We start from the raw sequence: 26,072 nt of genomic DNA, 5'->3' as shown, positions 1-26,072 counted from the left end.
TGTCCTTGCCAAGAAAGCTGCAGCCAGGCCCTGCTATTTCTGAGTGGAAACTTGCAGTTGGATGCCAGAGGTCAAGTTCTTAACAGCTGTCTGCAGATGGCCTTGTGGCCAGCTTCTGGGCACCCTCCTTCTGTAAATGGATGGGAGAGGGGGAAAATGGGGCTTTCGAGAGTGTTCACAGGGGTGTCTGTTCTGCTTTCTTTCCTCTGCTGGAGAGGGACTTTGGACATGGGTCTGGAAGGACAGGACACATGGCTTCCCACTGCCAAAGGGCAGGGCTGGATCAGATATTGGGAATTAGGCAGGGTGGGCAGGCCCTGGCACAGGGTGCCCAGAGCAGCTGTGGCTGCCCCTGGATCCCTGGCAGTGCCCAAGACCAGGCTGGATGGGGCTTGGAGCACCCTGGGAAAGTGGAAGGTGTCCTTGCCATGGCAGGGGTGGCGCTGGATGGGCTTTGATGTCCCTTCCCATCCAAACCATTGTGGGATTTGATGATTCTCAGTGAGGACACAGCTCTGCAGCTCCTCGTGTCCTTGGCAGTTGCAGCCAGCTCTGATGGTTTGTCCCTGTCTTTCTGTATGCCAGTCATGTGCCCTGCCTTCTCTGTAGCCTTTTCTCTCCCAGCCTTGTCTGAGCTGCTTGTGATTCCCTGTAGTCCAGCTCTACCCCACGGGATCCTGTCCTCTACTGGTGTCTCTGGTGTGATGGAGCCACTGGTGACAATTCCAGGGGCCGTGATCCCTGTGTGGCTCTTTGATCCAGATCCCATAGGAGCAGGGAAGGTGCTGGGGTGACAAGAGCTGTGCAGGAGGCTCTGGCTGCACGTGAGTGTCTGCTCCCCTGGTTTCCTCCCAGTGAGAGCTGGGTGGAAGTACAAGGCTTTGTCATGATGCCACATGGGCCTCGGGCATTCCTGGGATCTTATCCTCAGGGATCTTGGTCTGGGGCAAGTGCCAGTGAAGGAGGAGGTGGGAATGCCACTCCTTACCTGAGGCCCAGGAGGAGTGAAGAGGGAAGGTGTCATGACACGTGTCATGTTTGAGTCCAAAGGTGGACCATGCTGGTGGTTCACCCCAGAAGCTTCTGGAACCTGTGTGAGTTCAGCAAGAGGAAACTGAAATGAAGCTTGGGAAGGACCTTTTATAGGAAAGCTGCTGCTCCAAAAACTCAAACCCTTCCATTCTGTGTCCTTGTGTCTGAGCAGGAGCTGGTGGTGGCTTTAAGGGACCTAAAGATGCCCTCTGAAATGCTGTTTATTAGAGCTGACACTCCAAGGAGAGGAAAGCATGGATACTGCATGCATTTGGATGGTGGGAATCCTGGGTGGGGGAGCAGCAAATGGGCCTCTGATCCATGTGATTGGCAGGCCCCATCTGTGGAAAATCCTTCCCACATGTGATTAGTCAAGTTCTTAAAGGGTTTTCTTACAGGAAAACAATTCTATTCCTCATTTCCAGTGCTAGATGGAAAGGATGTTCAGAGGAGAGCTTGGAGACCTAGGGCACTGCATCCAAGGGTCAGGCTTCAGCAATTCCCATTTATTGTGAAAAGCATTTTCCTTCTGGATGCTCTCTTCCCTTTCCTGCACCCTTCTTCCAGGTGGGGACCCAGCTGCTGGTCCCATCTGTGCCCTGAAGAAGAGGGTGCTCTACCTCTCGACCAGAAATCCCATTTTTCCAGACTTGGAGTGCCACGGTGGGGAGCCAGCCAGATGCTGGGCCTTGGAAAGCAGATGGCTGGAAGCTGTTCCTGGCAGGATTCTCTGGGCTGCTCTGCAAACAGGAGCCCTGAAGAGATCTCTGCAGGGTGTTCAGAAGCACCTAGGGCAGCTCAGACCGATGGAACAACAACACTGGGAGCGAGGGAAGCAGGAAGGGAAGTGTTTGGTGCTGTGGCCCTAAGGCTGAAGGCCACAGTGATTAAAGGCCACCCCCCAGCCTGCCAGCTCGGCTTCTCCTTAGCAGGAGGGGTGACAAGGAGGGGAAGCCTTTGAGCCCGGCTCTGGAATCACTTAACTCCTTCCCTAAGGGCTCATTTAATTGCTCTGAGACAGCCCCATGTGTGCCTGCCTTTAAACACGAGGAGCTTCCCAAGGTGCTGCCTGGCACCTGCTGAGCACCTCCTAGACTCTGTGATTTCCAAGTTAGAGGTGTTTTTCTTCTTTCTTCTCCTTCTCTGTGATACAATTCAGCTTAGCGTGTCCCTTGCAGCTCTGAAAAGTGTCGTGGTTGGAGGACGCAGCAGCTCCCAATTAATCCCAATGGATTAATTGGGAGCCACTCAGCTCACGAGCCTTGGCTGAGCTTTTCCCCTGTGCTAAGCAGTGAGATGAGGGGAAGGGATTTATGCTGCTTTCTAGGGACACTTCTGACGTGCTGGAGGGTTTTGATGAGTGATGAGCTGGTGCCACTCCCAGGACTTGCTCTGGCTGCCTTTACATCTCTTCAGCCAGAACAGCCCTGAAATTTGCTGCTGAGGTGCTGCTTGTTTCTGAGCTGTGGCCTTTGTTCTACAGGGTGTCAAAGGTACTGAACCGTCTTTTGGTGGGGGATTCCCAAACTCGCCTGTTTTAGCCACACAGTGCTGATGATGAAGCTCTTTGTGGTCAGGACCTACTGCAACTTCAGTCCCCAGTGGGTCCTACAGGGTTTTCAGGAGGAACTTCAAACCTTTGTGGGTTTTTGTATGAGACAATGACTCACCCAGGCACAAGCAGCTTGTGGCTGTATTGGCTGCCACACCTCCCCTGGACACTTCCAGGGATAGAACAGCCCCAGCTGCTCTGGGCACCAGGACCTCACCACCCTCACAGGGAATATTCCTTCCCAATATCCCATCCAGCCCTGCCCTCTGGCAGTGGGATCCATTCCCTGGCTCCTGTCCCTGCAGGCCTTGTCCCCAGTCCCTCTGCAGCTCTCCTGGAGCCCCTCCAGGCCCTACCAGGGGCTCTGAGCTCTCCCTGGATCCTTCTCCTCTCCAGGGGAGCCCCCCCAGCTCTCCCAGCCTGGCTCCAGCCCTGCAGCAGCTCTGGGGTCTCCTCTGGGCTCTTGTGCTGTTGGAATCCCCAGGGCTGGGGCAGCTCTGCAGGTGGGCTCTCACCTGATCACAGGGACAGAATCCCCCTGCCCTGCTGCCCACACTGGGGGATCAGCCCAGGTCTGGGGGCTTCCAGCTGTGAGCACACACAGCCAGGTGCTGTCCACCTTCCTGGATTCCTTGTCCTGCCCCACAGCAGGAGCCCTCCGGGCTCTTCCCTTGCAGCGCAGGTGAAGGACGCAGCTCCTGCTGCGCCCACCTGCCTGCTGCACACACCCTGCATCCTCGGGCCCCCCTGAAGCAGGAGGTTGGTGTTCCCAGCTGGTGGCTGGGGACATCTGCTAGAAGCAGGTGCCTTTCTCATGGATGTGAGCACAGTGGAGCAGCAGAAAGCTGCACTGCCAATCCCAGCTGTCGGTGTGGGCACAGCGGTGCCATGATGAGCAGCCACAGGCCTGTGGAGAGGAAGGAGCAGCTGAAGTGGTGACAAGTGCTAAGCCTGCTGGTGCCTTTGGCTTTCCAGCACTTTCTCTTTGGCATGCAAAGCAGAGCTGAGTCCCAGCTCATGCCTTGAGTGTTGCAAGGTGTGCAGAGCTGTCACTTAAGCAGAGCGTGGGCTGCTTGTCAGCCCATCTTGGGGCTCTTTAATTGCACTGAAAGTTTGCTGCAATGTTTACTGGCGTCTGTTGAATTTTGGCTACAGGGAATTCTGTCAGAAAAGTTATTTGTTGCTAATGAACAGCAAGTCTTTGGCTGTCCAGAGGGTTTGGAAGAGAACTGGGAGGGCATTGTGGAAATTCAAGTATCACTTCCCGTGGTTGGCTCCAAAAGTGGCCCTGTTACAAAGGTTTGTGTCAGTGACCTGACTCGCTCTGCTTCACATCTTGCACAAAGCTGGATGTCAAGTGTGGCGTTTTTCCTGTTAATTGTGAATTTTTTCTTTGTGGAGAGGCAGGATGAGAGAGAGGCAGAAATGCAGCTTTGGAAAAAAAGGTTAAAACCTTTGAAAAACATTAAAACTTGGGGGTAGCATTGCCCCTTCTTCCCTGCAGTGCCTTGCTTTACCTGGAATCATCTCCTGATGTGTCTGGGCTTGTGGCTTCCTTGAATAGAAAAGTTCAACTTGATTTCTTTTTCTAGGGATTGTAAGAAATTCTCTTTTATTCCACTGACTTGTGCATTGTCACAGAATCACAGATTGGTTTGGATGGGAAGTGACTTAAAGATCATTTAATTCCAAACTCTTGCCAGGGGCAGGGACACCTTCCATTTTCCCAGGGTGCTCCCAGCCCCATCCAGCCTGGCCTTGGGCACTGCCAGGGATGCAGGGGCAGCCCCAGCTGCTCTGGGCACCCTGTGCCAGGGCCTGCCCACCCTCAAAGGGAATAATTCCTTCCTAAGGCCTAATCTAAACCCACCCTCCTTCTGCTTAAGGTCATTCCCCCTGTCCTGTTCTCGTGGTTGGTGGGTTGGGATCAAGTCCAGTTCTCCAGAGGGGCTGAGGTCTGTGTTTGATCTCCCTGGAGGCTCATGGCATCCCAGCCTGGAGGTGTCAGAGCAGCTCACTGACCCTGCAGGAAGCAGGTTTTGGGATGTGCCCTTGGGGAGAGCACAGGGGAGTGGAAGTTTGGGGGTGGTGAGAGACTGCTGCCTTCTCTGCTGTCACTGCTTTGCTCTCCTGGTCCCTCCTGTTCTCTTTGGGCACACAGAGCTGGTCTGATCCCCCTCTCAGGTATGTCCCCCCTATTTTTTGAAGCTCAAACCAGCTCTGGAAACATAGGAAATTCTTCTGGCTGTCCCAGTGTTATTGTAACAAGTTTCCTGTTCCTGCATTTTTGACTCTGCCTTTTCTCCCCCCTCCCCCGAATCACTGCCCTGATGCCTCGATTGTCACTCCAGAGGTTCACTGCTGACTGATCCTCTCCTACCTGCATCCCTGAAGGTTCATCATTCCCAGCCCTGAGCTCACCATCTGTGCAGCTCTGTTCAGCTGATCACCTCCCACTGCAGCAGAAGCAGTGGTGACCCATATTCATGGATATTTGATGCTCCCAAGCAGAGAGAGCTCCTGGATGCAGCTGGAATTGGCAGGCTGCTTGCCTGCCATCAACATCAAGTGTTGCTCCACATTATGTATCCATGGGGAAATGGCTTCCCCTGCACCAGCACAACAGTGGGATGGGGTCAGGACCTGGTCAGCTCTGTCCCACCCCAGGGTTATTCCAGTGCCAGGACAGAGCCACAGCCTGCTGGAGCTGCTGTGCTGGAGGGAGAGACTGCACTGACTTCTACCCTGGGAGAGTGGGCAGGCCCTGGTACAGGGTGCCCAGAGAAGCTGTGGCTGTTTCATCCCTGGAAGTGTTCCAGGCCAGGTTGGACACTGGGGCTTGGAGCACCCTGGGATAGTGGAGGATGTCCCTGCCATGGCAAGAGGTGGCACTGGATGAATCCCAAAGCAATCTGGGATTCCATGAATCTCCCAGCTGGTGTCTGAGAAGCAAGGCTGTGAATATCAGAGTGTGTTGGCAGGGCAGGAATGTGGTTTACCCAATGAATTAGCACGTGCTGTGGGGGTTGGAGAGCAGGAGGGAGGCTGCTGAGTGTGGCAGTTCCTTATTGAGGAATGGGGCTCTGGCCTTGCTGGGACCCTGCAGGTGTTCACTCCTGGCCTCCTGCCAACAAGAGAGTAATTCTTTGCTGTAATTCTTGTAGGAAGCTTTGGGAAGGGAAGGCTGGATCCTGGGGCAGCTCTGGGCCCCTCCTGCCAGGAGAGACCTGGAGGGGCTGGAGCGTGTCCAGGGCAGGGAATGGAGCTGGGAAGGCAATGGAGCCCAAGGAGAGGCTGAGGGAGCTGGGAAGGGAATGGAGCCCCAGGAGAGGCTGAGGGAGCTGGGGAGGGAATGGAGCCCCAGGAGAGGCTGAGGGAGCTGGGGAGGGAATGGAGCCCCAGGAGAGGCTGAGGGAGCTGGGGAGGGAATGGAGCCCCAGGAGAGGCTGAGGGAGCTGGGGAGGGAATGGAGCCCCAGGAGAGGCTGAGGGAGCTGGGGAGGGAATGGAGCCCCAGGAGAGGCTGAGGGAGCTGGGGAGGGAATGGAGCCCCAGGAGAGGCTGAGGGAGCTGGGAAGGGGCTCAGCCTGGAGAAAAGGAGGCTCAGGAGGGACCTTGGGGCTCTGCACAACTCCCTGACAGGAGGGGACAGCCAGGGGATGGGGACAGGACAAGGGGAAATGGCCTCAGGCTTTGCTAGGCCAGGCTCAGGCTGGACACTGGGAGCAATTCCTTCCTGGAAAGGACTGTCCATCCCTGGCCCAGCTGCCCAGGGCAGTGGTGAAATCTCCATCCCTGGAGGGATTTAAAAGCCCTGTGGATGTGGCACCAAGGGACATCAGGCAGTGGTGGCCTTGGCAGTGCCAGAGGATGGTTCGACTCGATGTTTGGAGAGAACTTTCCCAGCCTCAGTGATTCTGTGACTTTGTGCTGTGTCTTGGAGCATCTTTCATTGCTGGATGTCTGAACCCTGCACAGTGAAACGCAGGCAGGAGGAGGGACACGCTGCAGCTGCAGCTGGGGCACACAGCCAGGACACCCACGTCCTTCCTGCAACTTCCAAACCCATGGGCTCGTGTGGTGGGTGCAGCCCTGCACTGCCAACACTCTCCCTTCTGGTGCCAGCTGAGAAGTGACCTTGGAAAAGGCAAACAGGGCTCGGGTTAATCAGTACCATTAAAGGGCGAGGTGACTCCTCACACGCTGGCCAAGGGTGGGCATAGGGCAAACGTGCCTGGCACGGCTCTGCTCGCTTCCATTTGCTGGTTTTGCTTGAGTTTTCTGCCTCCTGCCTTATCTTGAGCCTGAGGGGAGAAGGTTCTTAACCTTGTGCCCTCTTTGTATTTAAGGAGATTTGTAGGGAGCAGCCTTGCTGGACTTGATGGAGCTGCTCTGCTGAGTGCCCTGATCCTGCCTGGAGCACCTGGGAGCAAGATGGGATGTGCAAATCCATTCTGTTTGCTGTCCTCAGCACAGGTGCCACCAGTGCTGTGCTGCCCCGGCCCACCTGGGTGTCACACCCCAACACTGCTGGCTCACCCCAGTGATGGGGTGAAGCACAGCAGGCACTTGGTGGGATTTTTGGCATGTCCTTTGCAGGGCCAGGAGCTGGACCTGGTGATCCATGTGGGTCCCTCCCAGCTCAGGATTCTCCAGGGTTCTATGGCAGTGCTTGTTCTGCTGCTGGCTCCGGGTAACCAGATTACTTCAAAGCAGAATTGTTTTTTTTCCGGGACAGGAAGACCATTAGTGGAATCTGGGCTATAAATCTGTATTTTTTTCCTCTTTGGACACATAATTGGATCTCCCAGAGGTGTCCTGGTTGCAGGATTAATGTTGGGTTGAAGCCATACAAGCCATTATGGCCCATAATGACACCAGCCAGCTCGTCTGCGATGGCACCACAGCCACCCAGCCTGTCCCCAGCTCTTGGGGTGCCTGTGGCTCCCTGGAGCTATCCTGGCATGGACAGGAGGCTCCTGTGTGCTGCCAGTGATTGTTCCTGCTGGTTTTGCTCTTTCTCTGAGGAGTTCTGACCCCAGTCCCGAGGGAGCTGTCTGGGCTGGTTGGCTCCTCCCTGCAGCCGTGAGGAGAAACTGTGTCTGTGAGCGTGGAGCTATTTTAGAACAGGGCCCTTTACAAATGCCTGGCTGCTTTGGGAAGGAGACTGGGATGGATGAAATTCCTTCTGGGCTCTTCTCCCTTTCCTTTAACCCTCTTTCCCTGAAAAAGGGGCAGAAATCCAGAGTCCAGGCTGGTGGGAATCGTTGGTCGTGATAGAAGAACGACTTATACAGGGATGTGAGTCACGAGACCAGTGTGTGGAGATCCAAAATGCAGAGGGTGACACTAATTTCTAGTGAGGATGTGGTGGGGGAATGATGAAACCACTGCCAGGCTTATACACTGCTGGGTTTGGGGCTTCACAAGTGAAGAGGTGGAAAAAACAGCTTTAGTAATGTTTGTAAGGAAGACCCCGACAAGGAAAAGCAACTGGAGGAGTCTGGGCATGGCCAAGATGGGATCTGTCCCTGAAGGTGCCTGGCAGCTCATTGGTATTCTGGGAGCAGCTGTCCTGGGCAGGCAGCCGTGTCCTGGCTGTCCAGAGTGCTGTCCCCAAGGGTGGCAGCCAGCCTGGCACCAGAGCCAGCCCTGGTTCTGTCCCTGTGCCCCAGAGTGTCCCCAGAGTGGGCACAGCATGGCTGGCCTCGCTCAGCACACAGAGAAGTGTCCTGGCTGGAGCCTGGCAGGAGCTGGGGGGCATAGAAAGGATCTAAAGCTGTGGGAGAGATCCAGAGGGGCACAGACCCAGTGGGAAAGGGTCTGGAGGGGCCACACAGGGAATGGCTGAGTGCACTTGGCTTGTTCAGCTGGAGAAGAGACTCAGAGGAGAGCTCATGGATGTCAACAACTTCCTCCTGAGGGGCAGCTCTGATCTCTGCTCTCTGTGACAGGGACAGGACACAAGGGAACTGCTGGAGCTGTGCCAGGGAGGTTTAGGTTGGATATCATGGAAGATTCTTCCCCAGAGGGTGCTGGCACTGCCCAGGCTCCCCAGGGGATGGGCACAGCCCCGAGGCTGCCAGAGCTCCAGGAACATTTGGACAATGCTCTGAGGGATGTGCAGGGTGGGATTGTTGGGGGTCTGTGCAGGGACAGCAGTTAGACTCCATCATCCCTGTGGGTCCTTTCCATCCCTGGATATTCCATGACTCCATGGTTGCATCAGCAAACCTCTGCAGAGCAGCTGCCCTTTCTCCAAGAAACAGCTCTTCCCAGCTCTTTGAGTTCTGCAAGCAAGGTGGGAACATGTGTGGCCATGGGGAAAAGCTGTTTATTGAATATTATCCCCAGTTCTTGCAAGGAGAGGGCCTGGTGAAATTTCCCTGAGGTACCTTCCAAGCACGGGCACGGAGGCTCTGGAGCTCTTCCCCTGCCTCACTCCAAGCCTTGCATCTGTTTTCTTGTTGCAGGCTGTTTTGGGGATAATGAGATTAAATCAGTCTCTCCTCCTGCCCTAACTGGTGCTTCAAATCCTATTATCTTGTAAAGCATTTGGAATTCTGCCCCAAAAAATTGCATTAAGCTGAGATGGAAATTCCTTGCGGCTTAGAGTTGCTTCCATACGGCTTTGGGGTTTGTTGCTTCTTGCTCTGCTGCTCCTGTGGGGACACAACCTCTGGGGCTAAATCCAGGGAGATGGACTGACCCTGCACAGGGAGGGGCTACAGAAATCCTTGACAAGGATGGGATTCACCCAGATGGGAGCAAATGCTGTAAGATGGGACCCCAGCGAGACCCATCTTGGTCCTTTATCCCTTCTTGGTCCCGGTGCCTGTCTTGGAGGGTGTTGCTTTGCCCTTTCCCACCACTTCTCTGCTTCCAGGGAAAAGTGGGGAATGCAGACAAGGAGAGGAACAGGTTGGAGCAATCCATGGGTGCAGTGACAGGGGCTGGTTCAAGGCCATGGGCTGGGGGACACACCTGGAGCTGCTCTTTGCTGAGGGGTTTCCTTTTACCAACCAAACCAAATGTGGTACCTGTTGGAATGAATCCAGAGGAGGCCACGGAGCTGCTCCAAGGGCTGGGCTCCCTCTGCTCTGAAGCCAGGCTGGGAGTGCTCACCTGGAGAGGAGAAGGATCCAGGGAGAGCTCAGAGCCCCTGGCAGGGCCTGAAGGGGCTCCAGGAGAGCTGCAGAGGGACTGGGGACAAGGATGGAGGGACAGGAGCCAGGGAATGGCTTCAAAGAGGAAAAGGTGGTTTGGGTGGGATATTGGGAAGGAATTCTTGGCTGTGAGGGGGCAAGGCCCTGGCACAGGGTGCCCAGAGCAGCTGGGGCTGCCCCTGGATCCCTGGCAGTGCCCAAGGCCAGGCTGGATGGGGCTTGGAGCACCCTGGGAAAATGGAAGGTGTCCCTGCCATGGCAGGGAGAGGCACTGGAGTTTCTGGAAGGTCCTTTCCCACACAAACTACTTGGGATTCTGTGGTTGGGATTGGACTCGGGCAGGTGGCTGTGCTGGAGTTGGGGGTGCTGTCCCAAGCAGGTGGGTGAGCAGCAGGTTCTGCCCAGCCCAGCACCGAGCATGTGAGCCCAGGAGTTTGGTAGTCTGTGGAATTGGTCTTGGATTCTTATCAAAGTGTTCCTGGGAGAAGAGGACTTTAGCCAGGGTAATCTGTGTTTGGAAGGGGCTGTGAGAGCAGATAATGGCTCATGCTGCTCTCGAGAGCCAAATGATGTCAAATTTTAACTTTCTATCTGGAAGTTGTTTCATGCCTTGTCTAGATCTTTGATTTTTGTTTCTGTTTTTATTTCCCCCACCACAAACACACCCTGAGCACCTCAAATGTTTTGAAAGTGATGGGTGAGGGGTAAGAGCTCTCCCTCCCCATTCCCAAAGCTGCCTCTGGTGAAATCTCAGCTCCTCAGTGGAGAGGGGCCCTCTGAGACCCATCCTGCTCAAGGGGCTCCCAGTCCCACTGCTGGAAGTGAGGATGGAGACTGGGACCAGCAAAGGAACAAAGGGATCACAGCAGAGCAGGGGATAGGACCCACAACATTCCTCCTCATCCAGGTGGGGCAGAGCAGTTGGAAGCTGTTGAAAGGATCAACATTTTTCTCACTGCCTGTGTCCACTCGGAGAGCTGGAGCTGGCATTTCCAGAGGTGACAGATGGCACTGCTGGGGGGTAGACTCACAGCATTCCTCCTCATCCAGGTGGGGCAGAACAGTTGGAAGCTGTTGAAGTGGGGGATACATCAGGAGTCCTGTGGGGGTGCCACACAGGATGTGGCTCAGAACAGATGTCTGGCTGTTTCTGCAGGCTGCTGGGAGGTTCTGCAGCCCTAACTGTTGGTTTTTGTTTCCCTTTCCCAGTACAGCGCCGTGGACAGCAACCCCCTGTCCCTGTACGTCATGCATCCCTTCTGGAACGCCATCGTGAAGGTGAGTCCCTGTCCCACCCTGAGCAGGACAGCACAGCCCAGGTCAGCTCTGTAACACCATCAGCTGCTTCGTTTGTGGTGCTATTAATGAGTGAGGGGCTGCCTGCAGCCTGCCCCAAATCCTGAATGCCTGCATCCCAGCCCCACGCTTCCTGCTGCCCCGGGATGCTCCAGCTGCTCCTGGAAGTGTTGTCTAACACCCAGACAGTGCAACCATGGCTGGAGCAGTGCCTGCTCCTCAGTCCATGTTTTAATGAGTTCATCTATTCTTTTGCTGCTTTCCCATAGATCTTCCCTACCTGGCTGGCCCCAAATTTGATAACGTTTTCTGGCTTCCTGCTGCTTGTCTTCAACTTCTTCCTCATGGCATACTTCGACCCTGACTTTTATGCTTCTGGTAAGGCTGCATGTTCCTGGTCAGGTGGGAAATCTGTCACCTTCCTCTGCTGGGAATTGGTGAGGCCTCTGGGTCTGGGCCTTCCCAAAGTGACTGGGACAGAGGAGGGGATTGAACTTGCTGGGTTTTGTGACAAGGATTTGTCTGGATGTGACACCTTCCCTCTGGCTGCCAGGGAAAGGTGCTCCTGGCTGGCAGTGGGCAGGACAGGGAGGAGGAGACAGCTGGAATCTTGGGTTGGAATTGCCTCTGCCTGCAGAGCAAACAACCCAGCGCCCTTGTTTGAAAATCTAACAGGAAAATGTTAGGAAGTGCTGCTTCCCTGAAATCAGCAGGTAGAGCCTTGTTTTTCACATCCCAGCTCGTTGCCCTCTTGGCAAAACCACCAGCACATCAGACTAACAAGGCCAAATCCTCTTTCTGAGCTTCACCATTCACAGCTTTCAACTTTCTAACAGCCCCCACCATGTTCATCTGTCTGTGAATCCAATGGTTCAGTCGTGTTCCTTTGCACATGGAGGAATCCCAGGGAAAGGATTAATGCAGTGTCATAATTCTCAGGAGCTTCTCCTCCGTTTTTTTCTCTCCCTTAGACCCTGCCAGATCTGGTTTAGGTTGCTCAAGACAGTTTCTGTAGTTCTAAACTGGACCCATCATCAAAACACAGTCAGGTGGCAAAAATCCTGCTTTATTGGGATTTCCTTTACTGGTAGACAAGTCAAAGCTGTGGAAGGCTTGGGTGGCACCTGTGGCTGTTGGCCAGGGTTTGGGCTGTCTCATGTTAAGGTCCATGAGCCATGAGAACAAAAGCTGTCAGTAGCTCAAGGTGAAAACCCCCAGGACATCAGACATCCAAAATCATGGAATCCCAGCATGGTTTGGGTTGAAGGGACCTTAAAGCCCATCCAGTCCCACCTCCTGCCAGGAGCAGGGACACCTCCCACTATCCCAGGGTGCTCCAAGCCCCAGTGTCTCATCTATCCCTGCCCTCTGGCAGTGGGAATTTATTCCCCCTTGTCCTGTCCCTCCAGGCCCTTGTCCCACCCTCTCCAGCTCTCCTGGAGGCTCTTCAGGCCCTGGAAAGGCCTCTAAGAGATCCCTGGAGCCTTCTGTTCTCCAGGCAGGACATCCCAAACTCTCCCAGCCTCTCAAAAATTGGCTTTGGAAGGATGGAGAAGCTCATGGCTTGGGACCCTTTCACATAAATATTTTACATGTCCTGCTTGGAGAGAGAACTTCTCCTGGTGCTGCTCCAGAATTTTGTGCCTTCCCTCCTCCATGGATGGCTTTGCAGATGTGATGCCCTCCCTCCCTTTGCTGCTGGAAGGGCACCATCCTGCTGCCCTGAGGAAACAGGAGGTGGCATTTCACGGGATCACTGTGCCCCCAGGAGACCTCCCTGTGCCCTCCTGCTGCCAAGGATCCATGCCTCTTCCTGCCCTTCTCCAGTGCCCCTTTGGCCTCCCTGATTGCAGCCTATCATGATTTCCATTAGGAAGTAAATATTAACAGGGGAGAAATGTGCTGGACAAGAAGAATGGACTGTTATACTCTGCTTCTACCACAACCAACACAGTGTGGGTATTAACCAGCATGCTGAAAGTCCCAAATTAGTTTTTATTTTGGATTGTAGCGTGAATCTGGATCACGTTCACATTCATTCCATTTTTCTCACGATACAAAATAAAACATTGTCCATCAGAAGAGAAACTGAAGGTGTGATCCTAGAAAATCCACAAAGCCTTGATGCACAAGTGTGGGTATGTTGTGAGGTGCAGCCAGCTCTGCTGGCTCGTTGCCTGAGCCTTGCTGGAGGAGGTGGAGGTGCTGTTAGGGAAGAGCTCGGATTCCATTGGCAGGATGGGACTGGAGACTGGGCGGGGAATCCTGGCGTGTTCCTGCGGGGGCAGGGAGTTGCCACATCAAAGAGGCTCCACTCGATGCTCTGTGAGCGAGTGACTGAGTGTCCTCTGCACACACTTCCACACAGCCTGCAGTGGCACTACAGAACTGGCCCCTGTTCTCAGATCCCATCATTTTGGAGGGCAGGGAGAAAAGGGCAAATATATCCTGAAAGGCAAAGTCCTCACCAACCTGGTTTCGTGAGCTGTTATGGGGCAGCTCTGCCGTCGCATCCTGCAAGGCTCCCATCCCAGATTCACTGTTTGAGTCCTCGTGGCTGAGCTTTTTGGGCCAAAATAAATCCTCTGGAAGCACATCCTGAACTGTCCTGACTCTGCTCTGTCTGATCCCTGCAGCTCCTGATCACCAGCACGTTCCAAACGGCGTGTGGATCGTGGTGGGGCTCCTCAACTTCATGGCCTACACGTTAGGTAAGAGTTTTCAGGGTCACCCACTCGTGCTGTGGTTGTGTTGTCCTCTCCCTGGACCCACAGGAAGTGTAAGATTCTGTGCTCTTGCCAGGAGCAGTTCCTGGGAGCTGCTTTGCAATGTGGAGACAAGGAAGTTGTCCCAGATCATCTGATGGGAAAGGAGAAGTGACTTTGAGATGAACTGTGAAAATCTGTCTTGGGCCTGCTCTAAATAATCAGAGAATCCCAGAAAGGTTTGGGTTGGAAAGGACCTGCAAAATCCTCTGGTTCTACCCCTGCTATGGGCAAGGATGCTTTCTGCTATCCCAAATGTGGGAAGTGAATTTTTGAGAGAATTCTTAAAGAATAGAAGGTTCACATAGTATGCATTTGTTTGTAAACAAACAAAACACGCCTATGTAAACATGCCTAATCCAACACCAGGGTGCTCCAACTCCCATCCAGGCTGGTCTTGGACACTTCCAGGGATCCAGAGGCAGTCACAGTTTCTCTGGCCAACCTGTGCCAGGGCCTGCCCACCCTCACAACCGAGAATTCCTGCCCAATATCCCACCCAAATTTCCCCTTTTCCACTTTGAAGCCATTCCCTGTGTCCTGTCCCTCCACCCCTTGTCCCAAGTCCCTCTCCAGCTCTCTTGGACCTCCTTTAGGCACAGGAAGAGGCTGCTTTAAGGAATATAAAGGAAATACAAGGAAATAAATATAATCTCATCAGACTGTTGGATTTTTCAGCCTGCCATGGAGCAGGGGTGGGAAGTCCACTCACAGATGGAGGGTGGAAAGCTGCTGTTCCCTGGCCCATTGCTTTGTGTGGAGTGTCCAGGAGAGCTCCATGTGTAAGGATGTGCCCTCTGTTGATGGAGTGACTAAATTATTCTTTGTCTGCTTAAAAAGGCAGAAAGCCCCAAGCTTCTCTCCCAATTTAGTACAAAAGACACCTCCAAAAGGACCTTTTGGACTTCACCTCAGACCTGGGGCTGTCTGATTAGACAGAGGCCAAGAGATCCCACCTAGATAATTCACTAGAAAAAGAAGAGAACAACGGAAATAATCACTCTTGTGGGGTGTTTTAGCAGGAACAAGAACCTCTTGCCCCCTCAGTTTTTTTTCTTTGTAAGAGCTTTGTTATTTTGCCTTTTATTACACCTTTTTCTGTTCCCAACACTACCTCACAAGCCATCCTGCTGATTTCATGCCGTTCATGGCTAGCTGAGCCATCTCAGGTGTGATAGATTTCTCTGAGAGCTCCTAGGACCTGCCTCAAAGACTTAACACACCATCCACGTTTCTCTCCCTCTTCCCAGATGGCGTTGATGGGAAGCAGGCACGCCGGACCAACTCCAGCACCCCCCTGGGAGAGCTCTTTGACCACGGCCTGGACAGCTGGGCCTGTGTGTACTTTGTGGTCACCGTGTACTCCACCTTCGGCCGCGGCTCCACCGGCGTCAGCGTCTTCGTGCTCTACCTCCTGCTCTGGGTGGTCTTGTTTTCCTTCATCCTCTCCCACTGGGAGAAGTATAACACAGGGATTCTCTTCCTGCCCTGGGGATATGACGTCAGCCAGGTGGTGAGTTCACTCCCTGAGAAGCTGCTGGGTGCAGTGCTGCCCACTGAGGGGGTGTTCTGCTGTGGATCCGAAGCCTTGTCAGTCACGGAGTCAGTCCATGGACGTGGACTCTCCATGACAAACAAGGCTTGAAGGATGGACACGGCCTTGGCTCTCCTCTCCCTGCTTCCTGCACGTTTTGCCCGCTGGAATTGTTGCTTTATGTAGTTCCCTACGTGGTACCAGTGTGGGTAAAGCCTGGAAGTTTGGGATGCCTTTTTGGCACTTCCAGGATCTGGGTCAAAAAATCAGCAGAGGTAATTGGCTTGTTAATTGCTGTTCCTGAAGCAAAGATTCCTGGGGAGGTGTCCCTCCAGACCACGGTCCCTGGGCAGAGGGTGTTGAGATTGATGGTGATGGCTGCCTTGGGGTGTTGGTGTGTCCATCCCTCCTTAAGGAATTCTCTGCAGGAAGCTCTTCCTGAAGAGAACAGGGACCTGGGGATGAGGCAACTCTCCTGGATTGCTGGCAGTGCCTTCCTCCAGCCCAGGGTGCTCCAAGCTTTGTCCAGCCTGGCCTTGGTCATTTCCAGGGATGAGGGAGCCACAGATCTCTGGGCAAGCACCCTCATTGTAAAAAAGCTTCTTTTTAACTCAGTATCTTTTGTCCATTTATTTGTTCTCTGGTTTGTCAGATGCTGGGTGGGAAATGCAATGAGTTGGAAGGAGAGTTTAATTAATGCAGCTGCATTAATTGGAATAATCATTTCTCCTATTACAAGGAGACCAGAGCTGGTCCCTGACTGTACTCTGATCCTTTCTCCCAAAATGTTGCTTAACCCAGGTCTTTGAGCTGCCTGCTGGAGAAAGGCAGGGGTGGAGGGCAGAGCAGCGTGTTCCACCCAGCTTCAGGGGACTATTAAAGCTGAAATAGCCCTGGTGAGCTTCTCCCTGTAATCCAGCAGCAGATGGATAAGGAAGAGTCCCTGAATGACCCCTCCAGGGTCACTGCAACTTGTGTAAAACCTGTGCTGTGGTCACCTCGAGAGTTCAAGGCTGTGCCAGGGCATCTCTCCTGCAGGTCTTGGTCATATTCTCCTCATGGAATCAGTGAGGTTGGAAAAACCCTCTGAGACCATCGAGTCCAGCACTCCAAGGCCACCACTGGCCCATGCCCCAAGTGCCACTTCCACGTGGTTTTTACAGTCCTCCAGGGATGTGACTTCACCACCTCCCTGGGCAGCCCCTGCCAAGGCCTGAGCACCTTTTCCATGGGGAAATTCCTCCTGGTGTCCACCCTGAGCCTGCCCTGGCCCAGCCTGAGGCCATTTCCCCTTGTCCTGTCCCTGTTCCCTGGCAGCAGAGCCCGACCCCCCCTGGCTGTCCCCTCCTGTCAGGGAGTTGTGCAGAGCCACAAGGTCCCCCCTGAGCCTCCTTTTCTCCAGGCTGAGCCCCTTCCCAGCTCCCTCAGCCCCTCCTGGGGCTCCATTCCCTTCCCAGCTCCCTCAGCCCCTCCTGGGGCTCCATTCCCTTCCCAGCTCCCTCAGCCTCTCCTGGGGCTCCATTCCCTTCCCAGCTCCATTCCCTTCCCTGGACACGCTCCAGCCCCTCCAGGTCTCTCCTGGCAGGAGGGGCCCAGAGCTGCCCCCAGCACTGGAAGTGCCCCAGCAGTGCCAGCACTTCCCAATCCAATCCCTGCTCAGCAGCTCGCCCTTCCTACACCTGGTAACGTGGGATATTTGTGGATTTCTTTTATATTTCTCTTTCCTGCTGGTGGGTAGGACTGAACATAGCTTAGAGCTGCCTTTCCCTGGAGCAGCCTGGCATGTGTGTGGTGCTGCCAGCCCAGGTGCTGCCAGCCAGGTGCTGCCAGACTTGCCCATCTCATTTCTCACCCCTGCTTGTCCTGTGCTTTCTTTCAGACCATTTCAATTGTCTACATAGTGACAGCCTTTGTGGGAGTTGAGGCCTGGTATGCACCTTTCCTGTTTAATTTCTTATATAGAGACCTATTCACTGCAATGATTATTGGTAAGAAACTCCATGTTGAAGCTTGTCTTTTAAACTTCACCTTTTTCCCAAACCCCCTGCTAATGACCTGCTAACACTGCTCTGTTTGCTGCCCCGGGCTGTTGTTGAAGTGACTAATTGAGGGTGTTCTCACAGCCTGGAAACCTTTCCCAGGATTTCAAAACAGGGTTGTCTCCTGCAAAGTTATTTTGGAGACCTTAACTCTGCTCTGCCTGGGCTGACTTCACTCCAGACAAGCTTAGTTTGTCCTCAGTGAGAGCCTGGGGGTAAAACCAGTGTGGTAAACCCAGAGTTTCCAGGGGATAAAGCCCAGTGTGCAGGGGGTGGTGGGACCTGGCTCTCAGTGGAGCCTCCCCAGCCTTGGGCTGGTTTGGAGGGGTCAGGACACTTCTGTTTTCTTGCTCTGGGGCTCCCTCTCATCCCAGAGCCCAAACACTGCGTGGGAGGGAGGTTGCAGCCATGGAGGTGGGTGGGAGCTCTGCTGTTTGGGGACCCTGCCCTCCATCCTCCCACCTGAACATTACATCATTATAATGATAATAAAATTGAAATAAAGGCTGTGGTCAGTCAAAATAAGCCACTGCAAAGGGTAGAGCTGAGCTGATGTTCAATGCCATTTGCCTAAATCACAAGTTCTGCTCAGTTTATTTTCTGTGTCCCTTCAGGTGTTCTTTGTAATTGCTTAATTTTGAGTTAATTGGTGCGTTAAATGTACTTGCACTTTTATCAGGTAGATGTTCCCAGCTTTCCTTTGACAGCTGTGTGACTTAACATGAATAATGAATGTGCTTTTTCTATATGAGAAATTGAGCCCAGTTCCCACACTGGGGAGAGGAGCTGGGTTATTAAAGCAGGAATATTTCCAGCTCTGTTCACACACCTTCTGCTGGATAAACAGGGAAGGATTTGTCCTGGAATATCATGGATAGTGTTGGTGGTTCTGATTGAGGTCAGGATTTTTTAGTTATTTGGGTGCTTTGTATCATTTATCCAGTTAAATGACAACTTTTTGGCAATGTGGCCACTGGAAATGTCTGCACACAGCCAGAGAAACAGCAAATTGCCTTTCTTGTGAAAACTCTTATGCCCAGCCATGTCATTTGAGGAGTGTGCACTTGTGTCTCATTAGAGTTGTATTATAATTAAGCTTTGTCACTGTTTAAAGCACAAACCCGAGCTCCTTAATGCAGCCCTTTCAAATGGAAATGTCTTCAACTTACAGCAGACTTTAACTTTTAATTACAGCTCCTGGGCCACACTCGGGAGCAGCTACTTCCAAATGTGCTCAGCTATTCCTGGGGCACCAGGAGCAATTTTTGGTGCAGGGAATTTAAAGCAGAGCCCAGCCAGAGCCTCCTGTTCGGGGTGCATGGGGTGTCCCCTCTGCCCTGGGGCACTAACGTGGCACTTTTCTCTTCCAGCCTGTGCCCTCACTGTGACCCTGCCCATGAGCCTGTACAACTTCTACAAGTGAGTTTTGTAGAATCCCAGCAGGGTTTGGGTGGGAAGGGGGTGGAAAATTCATCCTGTGCCACCCCTTGCCATGGGCAGGGACAGCTCCCACTGTCCCAGGGTTCTTCAAGCTCCATCCAGCCTGGCCTTGGGCACTGCCAGGGATCCAGGGGCAGCCCCAGCTTCTTTGGGCACTCTGTGCCAGGGCCTGCCCACCCTCACAAGGAACAATTCCTCATTCCCAATCTCCCATCCATCCCTGTCCTCTGGCAGTGGGAAATCATTCCCCCTTGTCTTATCACTCCAGTCCCCACTGCAGCTCTCTTGGAGCCCCTTCAGGAAATTACTGCAGGCAGCACCAGGGATTTCTCAGTCATTCCATGTATTTTCCTTTCTTTGCTTGTGTTTCAGGGCCTATAAAAATAACACCTTGAAGCACCACTCTGTGTACGAAATCCTGCTGCCCCTGGTGTCCCCGGTGTTGCTGTTCCTGCTCTGCACCACCTGGATCTTCCTGTCCCCCACTGACATCCTGGAGGTCCAGCCCAGGCTCTTCTATTTCATGGTTGGAACAGCCTTTGCCAACATCTCTGTAAGAGCTTCTGCTTTATTCTTGTGGGATTGGAGAATTGGTTAAATTGAGTTTTCACGTGTGCTGTGAGCAGCAAAGTGAAAGCTGATGGGAAAGGAGTTCCTTTTGGGGATAAAATTAAGTGGGAGGACTACATTTTTTGGTCAAAATTTAATTTAGCTGCATAGTGGTAGAGTCATGGGATTGTTAAGATTGGAAAAGCCCTCAGAGACCACCGAGTCCAACTGTCCCCCAGCACTGCCAAGGTCACCCCTGCTCCAGGTGCCACATCCAGGGGGTTTTTAAATCCCTTCAGGGATAAGACTCCACCACTATCCTGGGCCTTTTCCAACGTCTAACAACCCTTTCCATGGGGAAATTCCTCCTGGTGTCCACCCTGAGCCTGCCCTGGCCCAGCCTGAGGCCATTTCCCCTTGTCCTGTCCCTGTTCCCTGGCAGCAGAGCCCGACCCCCCTGGCTGTCCCCTCCTGTCAGGGAGTTGTGCAGAGCCACAAGGTCCCCCCTGAGCCTCCTTTTCTCCAGGCTGAGCTCCCTCAGCTGCTCCTGGGGATCCATCCTCTTCCCTGGACACGCTCCAGCCCCTCCAGGTCTCTCCTGGCAGGAGGTGCCCAGAGCTGCCCCCAGCACCGGAGGTGCCCCAGCAGTGCCAGCACAGGGTGGGCAATGTACCAAATCACACGAGTGACCATCCCCTCTGCTCTGGGGACAAACATGTGTTGCTCCCAGAGCCCACAGCAGGCTCAGGCTCTGTCCCTGTCCCCTCAGTGCCAGCTGATCGTGTGCCAGATGAGCAGCACACGGTGCCAGCCCCTCAACTGGATGCTGCTGCCCATCGCGGCCGTGCTGCTCCTGGTGGTGTCTGGGCTGGCTCCAGGCAGTGAAACGCTCCTGCTGTACCTGCTGACAGCCTTCCTCACCCTGGCACACATCCACTACGGAGTGGTCGTGGTAGGTGACACCTCCTGGGCTGGGCTGTGGCTGGGAGTGCTCGTTGTGAAGCTGGGAATGTCACTGGGAATGGTTCTGTGAGCCTGTGGGATTTGGGGTGGATTCCTTGTGAGGGGCTTGGGAAGAGGTTGCACGGGGTTGAAAGGAACTGCACGGGATGTGGAAGGGGCTGTCCTTCCCCTGGGGTGTGTCAGATGAGTTGGAAACCAAGCACAAAATCCTGGAATAGTTTGGGTTGGGAGGAACCTCAAAGCCCACCCAGTGCCACCCCTGCCATGGCTGGGACACCTCCCACTGTCCTAGGTGCTCCCAGCCCCAGTGTCCAACCTGGCCTTGGGCACTGCCAGGGATGCAGGGGCAGCCCCAGCTGCTCTGGGAATTCCATCCCAGCCCCTCCCCACCCTGCCAGGGAACAATTCCCAATTCCCAATCTCCCATCCAGCCCTGCCCTCTGGCAGTGGGAGCCATTCCCTGGCTCCTGTCCCTGCAGGCCTTGTCCCCAGTCCCTCTGCAGCTCTCCTGGAGCCCCCCCAGGCCCTGCCAGGGGCTCTGAGTCTCCCACTGAGTCTCCAAGGTGCTGGGAGAAGCAGGCTGGAGTGGGGATTTTGCTGCTGGGGGAAGTGGGAACACAGCAGCTCCAGGGCCTCCCTTCCTCCTGTCCATCTGTGCACAGATCCAGGGATTGGTTTCCTCCTCAAAAGGAAGGAACCTGCCTGGCTCCCTGAGTTTTGGTTAACAGGAGAAGCCCAGAGTCCCACTGGGAAGCTGCTGAGGAAGGAGGACAAGGGGCCACATGTCCCAGCTGAAGTGGGGACACCCTCCTTGGGAAGCCCCTTCCCCTGGGAGCCCCAGTTCCACCCCAGAGCCTATGGAGTCGTGTCCCAGCTGTAATTACAGCCAAGGAGTAACAGCCAGGTTGCCTTGTCTTTCCAATTAGTGTAATGAGGCTTCTGGGCAAGAAGGATTTGAATTACTAAGAAGCTTAAATAAATTTGGTCTTGGAATCACAGTTGGAGATGGAGCTGAGCTGGTGGTGTAATCCTCCTGCCCATCCCCTCCTGGGAGATTCCTGCTCCTCTCTGATCCCTCTTTCCCTCCCTCTGCCTTCCCAAGGGCCCATCTGTGCCAGCTCCTCTTCACTTGGAGCTGAAGAGCCTTTAAAGGCTTTGGGATTGGGGCATAATCCCAAACTGCTCTGAATTCGGGAAGAATTATTAGGATTAAAGCCTCTGCCCTGACTGTGTCAAGCTCAGCCTCCTTTTGCAGGAGGTAAATTATCCAGCTCCCACTTTGAATGGATTCAGGAATATTTTATATAGATATCTGAGGTGATAAAATGAATTTAAACAGAATAATGAAGGAGGAGGGTAAAATCCTGTAGGCCTGGGCTCAGCATTCCCAACTCCTGCCCGTGTGGAAGGGAAGAACAGAGGGTGAGCCTGCTCCCAGATGTTTTTTGGGAAGGTTGGGAAGGGAGCAAGCTGTTCCCTGTGTAACCAGTGCCTGGGGACAGTGATGGGGCTGGGCAGGACATGGATTGTGGGCAGGGCTGGGGTGGGAAGAGTGGCTGCTGGGAACAGGGAGCAGGTCTGGGGCTCTGCCTGCTCTGCTGCTCCTGCCTGGGAGCTGGGATAACCCCCCAGGGTCCAGGATACCCCCCCAGGGTCCAGGATAACCCCCAGGGTCCAGGATAACCCCCCAGCATCCAGGATAACCCCCCAGGATCCAGGATAACCCCCCGGATCCAGGATAACCCCCCAGGGTCCAGGATAACCCCCCAGGATCCAGGATAACCCCCCAGCATCCAGGATAACTCCCCAGGGTCCAGGATAACCCCCCAGGATCCAGGATAACCCCCCAGCATCCAGGATAACCCCCCAGGGTATCCAGGATAATCCCCCAGGATAACCCCCCAGGATCCAGGATAGCCCCCCAGGGTCCAGGATGACCCCCCAGGATCCAGGATGACCCCCCAGGATCCAGGATAACCCAGTCCCGTGTCTGCCTGTCCCCAGGTGAGCCAGCTGAGCAGGCACTTCAACATCCGGCCCTTCTCCCTACGGAAACCCACTCCGGACTGACTGGGAGCAGAGGAGGAGCAAATCGGCCTGAGGGCTGCAGAAGGACTGTAAATACCTGCTGCAAACACCTGTAAATACTTCAGCCATCACCACAGATCAAACTATCCTCTCTGGACAGAGCCAAGGACACGCGGGATCCGCTGCAGCCGGCCCGGGGCGGCTCCTGCTGCTCTTCCATCCCTGCAAGCTTCGGGTTTTGAGTGGAGCTGGAGGAGGAGGAGCCCTTCAGGTCGTTGTTACTGTACCTTAGACCAGCTGAATGTTCCCAGAGAAGCCTCTGACTCCGGCCCTTGCTCAGGGAAAGCTGCTTGGGGATGCAGAGGCTTTACCTGAGCAAAGCACCTCGGCCTGACACCAAAACCAACGCAGCTGAGTCCTCCAAGGGGCAGGGGGACATCCTGGTGGTGGGGGAGAGTTCCTGGCTGTCCCCAGGGCTGCTGTCTGGACAGCCCTCGTGCTGGGCTGGTACTTTGGGAGCAGATGGTGACAGTTCTCCCACATTCTGTCCTGCCTTCCTGCTTTTGGGCAAACACTTGCTAGCACCTTTGTTGTCTTTTTTTTTTTTTTTATTTTATTTTTTTTTAGGAGGGAAAAAAATAAGACAAGACACTCAAAGCTTGTAGTTCAATCCTAAATGGGGGGCTTGGAATATCAGGGCTCAATTTCCCATAGGAGTGGGAATGTGGCTTCTGCATGTTGTGTGGCACCTGGGACCACATCCTGACATGTTCATGTGTGTCCATGTGTGTTCCCAGTCTGCTCTGGGCGTCTGGGCCATGGAAGTTGGCTTAGACTACAGAGCCAAGCTCTCCCCATTCCTACCATCATGGATTTGCTGTCATGGCTTGGCTCCCTGGCTCCTTTCCTGCTGCCTGAGCCCCTTTTCCACAGCCAGGAACAGCCTGGCCCTTCCCAACTGCAATTCCACCGCTGGGAAAAGCACCTGAAGGCCCTTGTTGGTCATGTGTGCACCTTCAGGATGCTCCCAGGGGTGGGAACCTTTCAGTTCTCCCTCTCTTTGTCCCCGCGTGTCTCCAGGCATCTCTTTGTTTACTGTCCACTTGTCAAAGATGTGTTTGCGTTGATTTTATTTTTTAATTTGTTTTTTTTTTGTTTTGTTTTTAATTGACTTCGAGTGGGGTGGTGAAGACCGAATGCTGATTTTCTTTTCCTGTTGGCTTGATTCAATGAAGACCTGTGCTTGAATGAAGAGTGTAGCTTAAACCCAGGCTCTGGAAAGGCTGCATCCGGAAGAGAACAAGCACGGCCGATCGCGCAGGTGGAACTTACCATGGGAACAAATTCCTTCAGGCACTGATTGTTGTGCAACGTGGGGCATCTGACCATGCTTGGTCAGAGCAATTTCCTTCTGCAGGGGAAGCCTCGTCCTGCTCTGGGAAGCCTTCAACGTGTAACTGCTATTTTCTTTTGGAAATTGGAATCACTGTCATGCCAAGACTGGAAGCCCGGAGGTTGAGCTCATGAGTTCACGGGTTGCTTGGGCAGCCCCTGGTCAGCTCTTGGTCAGTCTTGGTCACTCTTGGTCAGCCTCTGGTCACGGTACAGCCTGTGAGGAGCAAACTGGGCCCTTCCCAGGGCTGCCATCCCTCGTGGGAAGCTCTGGATCTCACGTGTCCCTACGGCTGCGGCGGGGCTGGGAGAGGGGGCCGATGGGTTTTGGAGTTTATTTAATAAAGTAGCTTCCTCCAATCCATTTTACTGATGTTGTACAGCAAAAAAAAAACCCAAAAAACAAGAAACAAACAACCCTCGATGGACAAATGACAAGTGACTCAGGGCTGCACCTGAGTTTTTGACTCCTGCTATTTAATGAAATAGAATTATGGAGATAAAATAAATTTAAGTCCTGCTCGCACAGGAATGAGAGGGAATCTTCAGCTGGGACACAGCTTCCTGTGGAACTTGTTCAGATAGCAGAGCTGGGCTGGCAACGCTGAGAAATGTGTATGTTGGATGATTTTCTGTCTTAGTTTTGTGTTTGCCCAAGCAGGGAAGAACTGAGCTGTTCCCTCAGGCTTCCAACTGAACTCTGGGCTCCCAAACCTGGAACTTGCCTTGTCCTGTCTCTTCCCGTGAGCATCACTGGCTCCTGAGGACTGGGATGCTGCTGAGGCTGGGAGGAGTTGTCTGAGCTTAATCTTGGTGTGTAGGAAGAACATCCCACTCCAAAACTGGAACTGCTTCCTCTGCACAGGCTTTATCTTGGGGGAGTTCTGGCTCTTTGGTGCCTTAATTTACTGCACCTTGAAAGTAGAAAAAAATCTCCTTAAATCAGCACTGGGGTTTGGGCTGGCTTGTACCTGGTGGGGAGGGGGCTTCTCCTTTGGCTCTTAGAAATCCAGTGATTTCTGCTGCTGGATTCTGAGAGGGGAATAGAAACAAAGAGACCAAATCCAGTGTGGCAGCTGAGAACCAACCTTTCTATTGGCCACCGTGGGTTTAGGTGTTAAGAATTCAAGTGTTCCTGGGTAACAGGGGGATGTTATCCCTGTTATCCCTGGGTAACAGCCCCTGAGGGGGATGTCCTGTGCTGGTGGTCACTGGCTGGGCTCTGTCCTTCCCGTGGGATGTGCTCCTGGGCATGGAGAGGGCAGGTCCTGGCTCCTCAGCTCCTCCAACCTGGTGCCCCACAGCTGATCTGTGTTGTCTCTTCTTCCATGGACAGGTTGCTCCAAGCCTGGGACCCTTCCAAGGGATCCAGGGGCAGCCCCAGCTGCTCTGGGCACCCTGTGCCAGGGTCTGCCCACCCTGCCAGGGAACAATTCCTCATTCCCAATCTCCCATCCAGCCCTGCCCTCTGGCAGTGGGAAGCCATTCCCTGTGTCCTGTCCCTCCAGGCTGTGTCCAGCTCTCCTGGAGCCTCTGGTTGGTCATGGTGGGGTTTGGCAGCTGCCTCTCCTCGTACCCCCCTGCCCCAAGGCTTTGCCAGAGCCAGGAGCAGCGTGCTGGAAGTGGGAGCTCCAGAGGCTCTGGGAACATCTTTAAGCTCCTTAAACAGAGCTGGCCTGGTGTCACCTCCTGGCCTGTCAAGGATCTGCAGCTGGGAGTCAGGGCAGGTTTGATCTGGGCTCCAGTGAGGGCCCTAAACTCTTCCCTGAGAGCATCCATGCCTGCTTCTGACAGAGCTGGAAAATCCCTAGGGAAGGGATGCTTTTGGGAAACCTGCCTTGGCTCCTCCTGGTTTTGCCCACCTCTACCTCTGAGCTGTGTCAGAGCAGTGGCTGAGGTGACACAGAGGCTGCTCTTGGTGGGACAAGGACAGGACAAGGGGAAATGGCCTCAAGCTGGGCCAGGGGAGGCTCTGGTTGGATATTGGGAACAATTCCTTCATGGGAAGGGCTATCCACCCCTGGCACAGTGCGCAGGGCAGGAGTGGAGTCCCCATCCTTGGAGGGATTTAAAAGCCATGAGGATGTGGCACCTGGGGACATGGAACAGCACTTTGGCCTTGGCTGTGCTGGGAATGGCTGGACTGGGTGGGCTCAGAGGGCTTTTCCAACCCCAGTGATTCCACGGTGACAGTGGGAATGGGACCACCTCCTTGTTGGTGGAAAAGATCCTCTGGCCCATCCAGGTGTGGTCAGACCTGGCTGGAGAAGCCCCAGGCTGGTCTCCAAGGAAGTGGCTGGGCCATCCCTGCCCCAGG

At 54.0% G+C, this 26,072-nt stretch overlaps 1 protein-coding gene across 2 annotated transcripts; it reads left to right on the top strand.

Moving 5' to 3' along the window:
- Window positions 1-10,961: 10,961 nt before the first annotated feature.
- SELENOI (selenoprotein I) lies at window positions 10,962-25,944 on the top strand. Of its 2 annotated transcripts, none has more exons than XM_041405193.1 (9): window positions 10,962-11,027; window positions 11,315-11,423; window positions 13,682-13,756; window positions 15,061-15,323; window positions 17,224-17,332; window positions 18,754-18,802; window positions 19,196-19,376; window positions 20,142-20,324; window positions 22,340-25,944. In XM_041405193.1, exons 1-9 carry the CDS (start codon window positions 10,998-11,000, stop codon window positions 22,454-22,456), a joined length of 1,116 nt encoding a protein of 371 aa, XP_041261127.1. In that variant the 5' UTR covers window positions 10,962-10,997; the 3' UTR covers window positions 22,457-25,944. The 2 variants fall into 2 exon arrangements, with proteins under 2 accessions (XP_041261127.1, XP_041261126.1); XM_041405192.1 differs by having other exon boundaries at window positions 10,963-11,027; window positions 22,340-22,405.
- Window positions 25,945-26,072: the final 128 nt, after the last annotated feature.

The sequence above is a fragment of the Onychostruthus taczanowskii genome, unplaced genomic scaffold (genome assembly GCF_017590055.1).
Source record: "Onychostruthus taczanowskii isolate IOZ18803 unplaced genomic scaffold, ASM1759005v1 scaffold225, whole genome shotgun sequence".
NCBI classification, from domain to species: Eukaryota; Metazoa; Chordata; class Aves; order Passeriformes; family Passeridae; genus Onychostruthus; species Onychostruthus taczanowskii.
The sequence above is the reverse complement of the archived record's forward strand: the minus strand, read 5'-3'. Positions and strand labels throughout refer to the sequence as shown.

What these genes read in the sequence shown, in the direction of transcription:
- SELENOI (XM_041405192.1), top strand. Translation starts at nt 10,998, where the DNA reads ATGCATCCCTTCTGGAACGCCATCGTGAAG. An exon ending in TCTGGAACGCCATCGTGAAG is followed by an intron (nt 11,028 to 11,314) that starts GTGAGTCCCTGT and finishes GCTTTCCCATAG; the next exon opens with ATCTTCCCTACCTGGCTGGC. An exon ending in CTTCATGGCCTACACGTTAG is followed by an intron (nt 13,757 to 15,060) that starts GTAAGAGTTTTC and finishes CCCTCTTCCCAG; the next exon opens with ATGGCGTTGATGGGAAGCAG.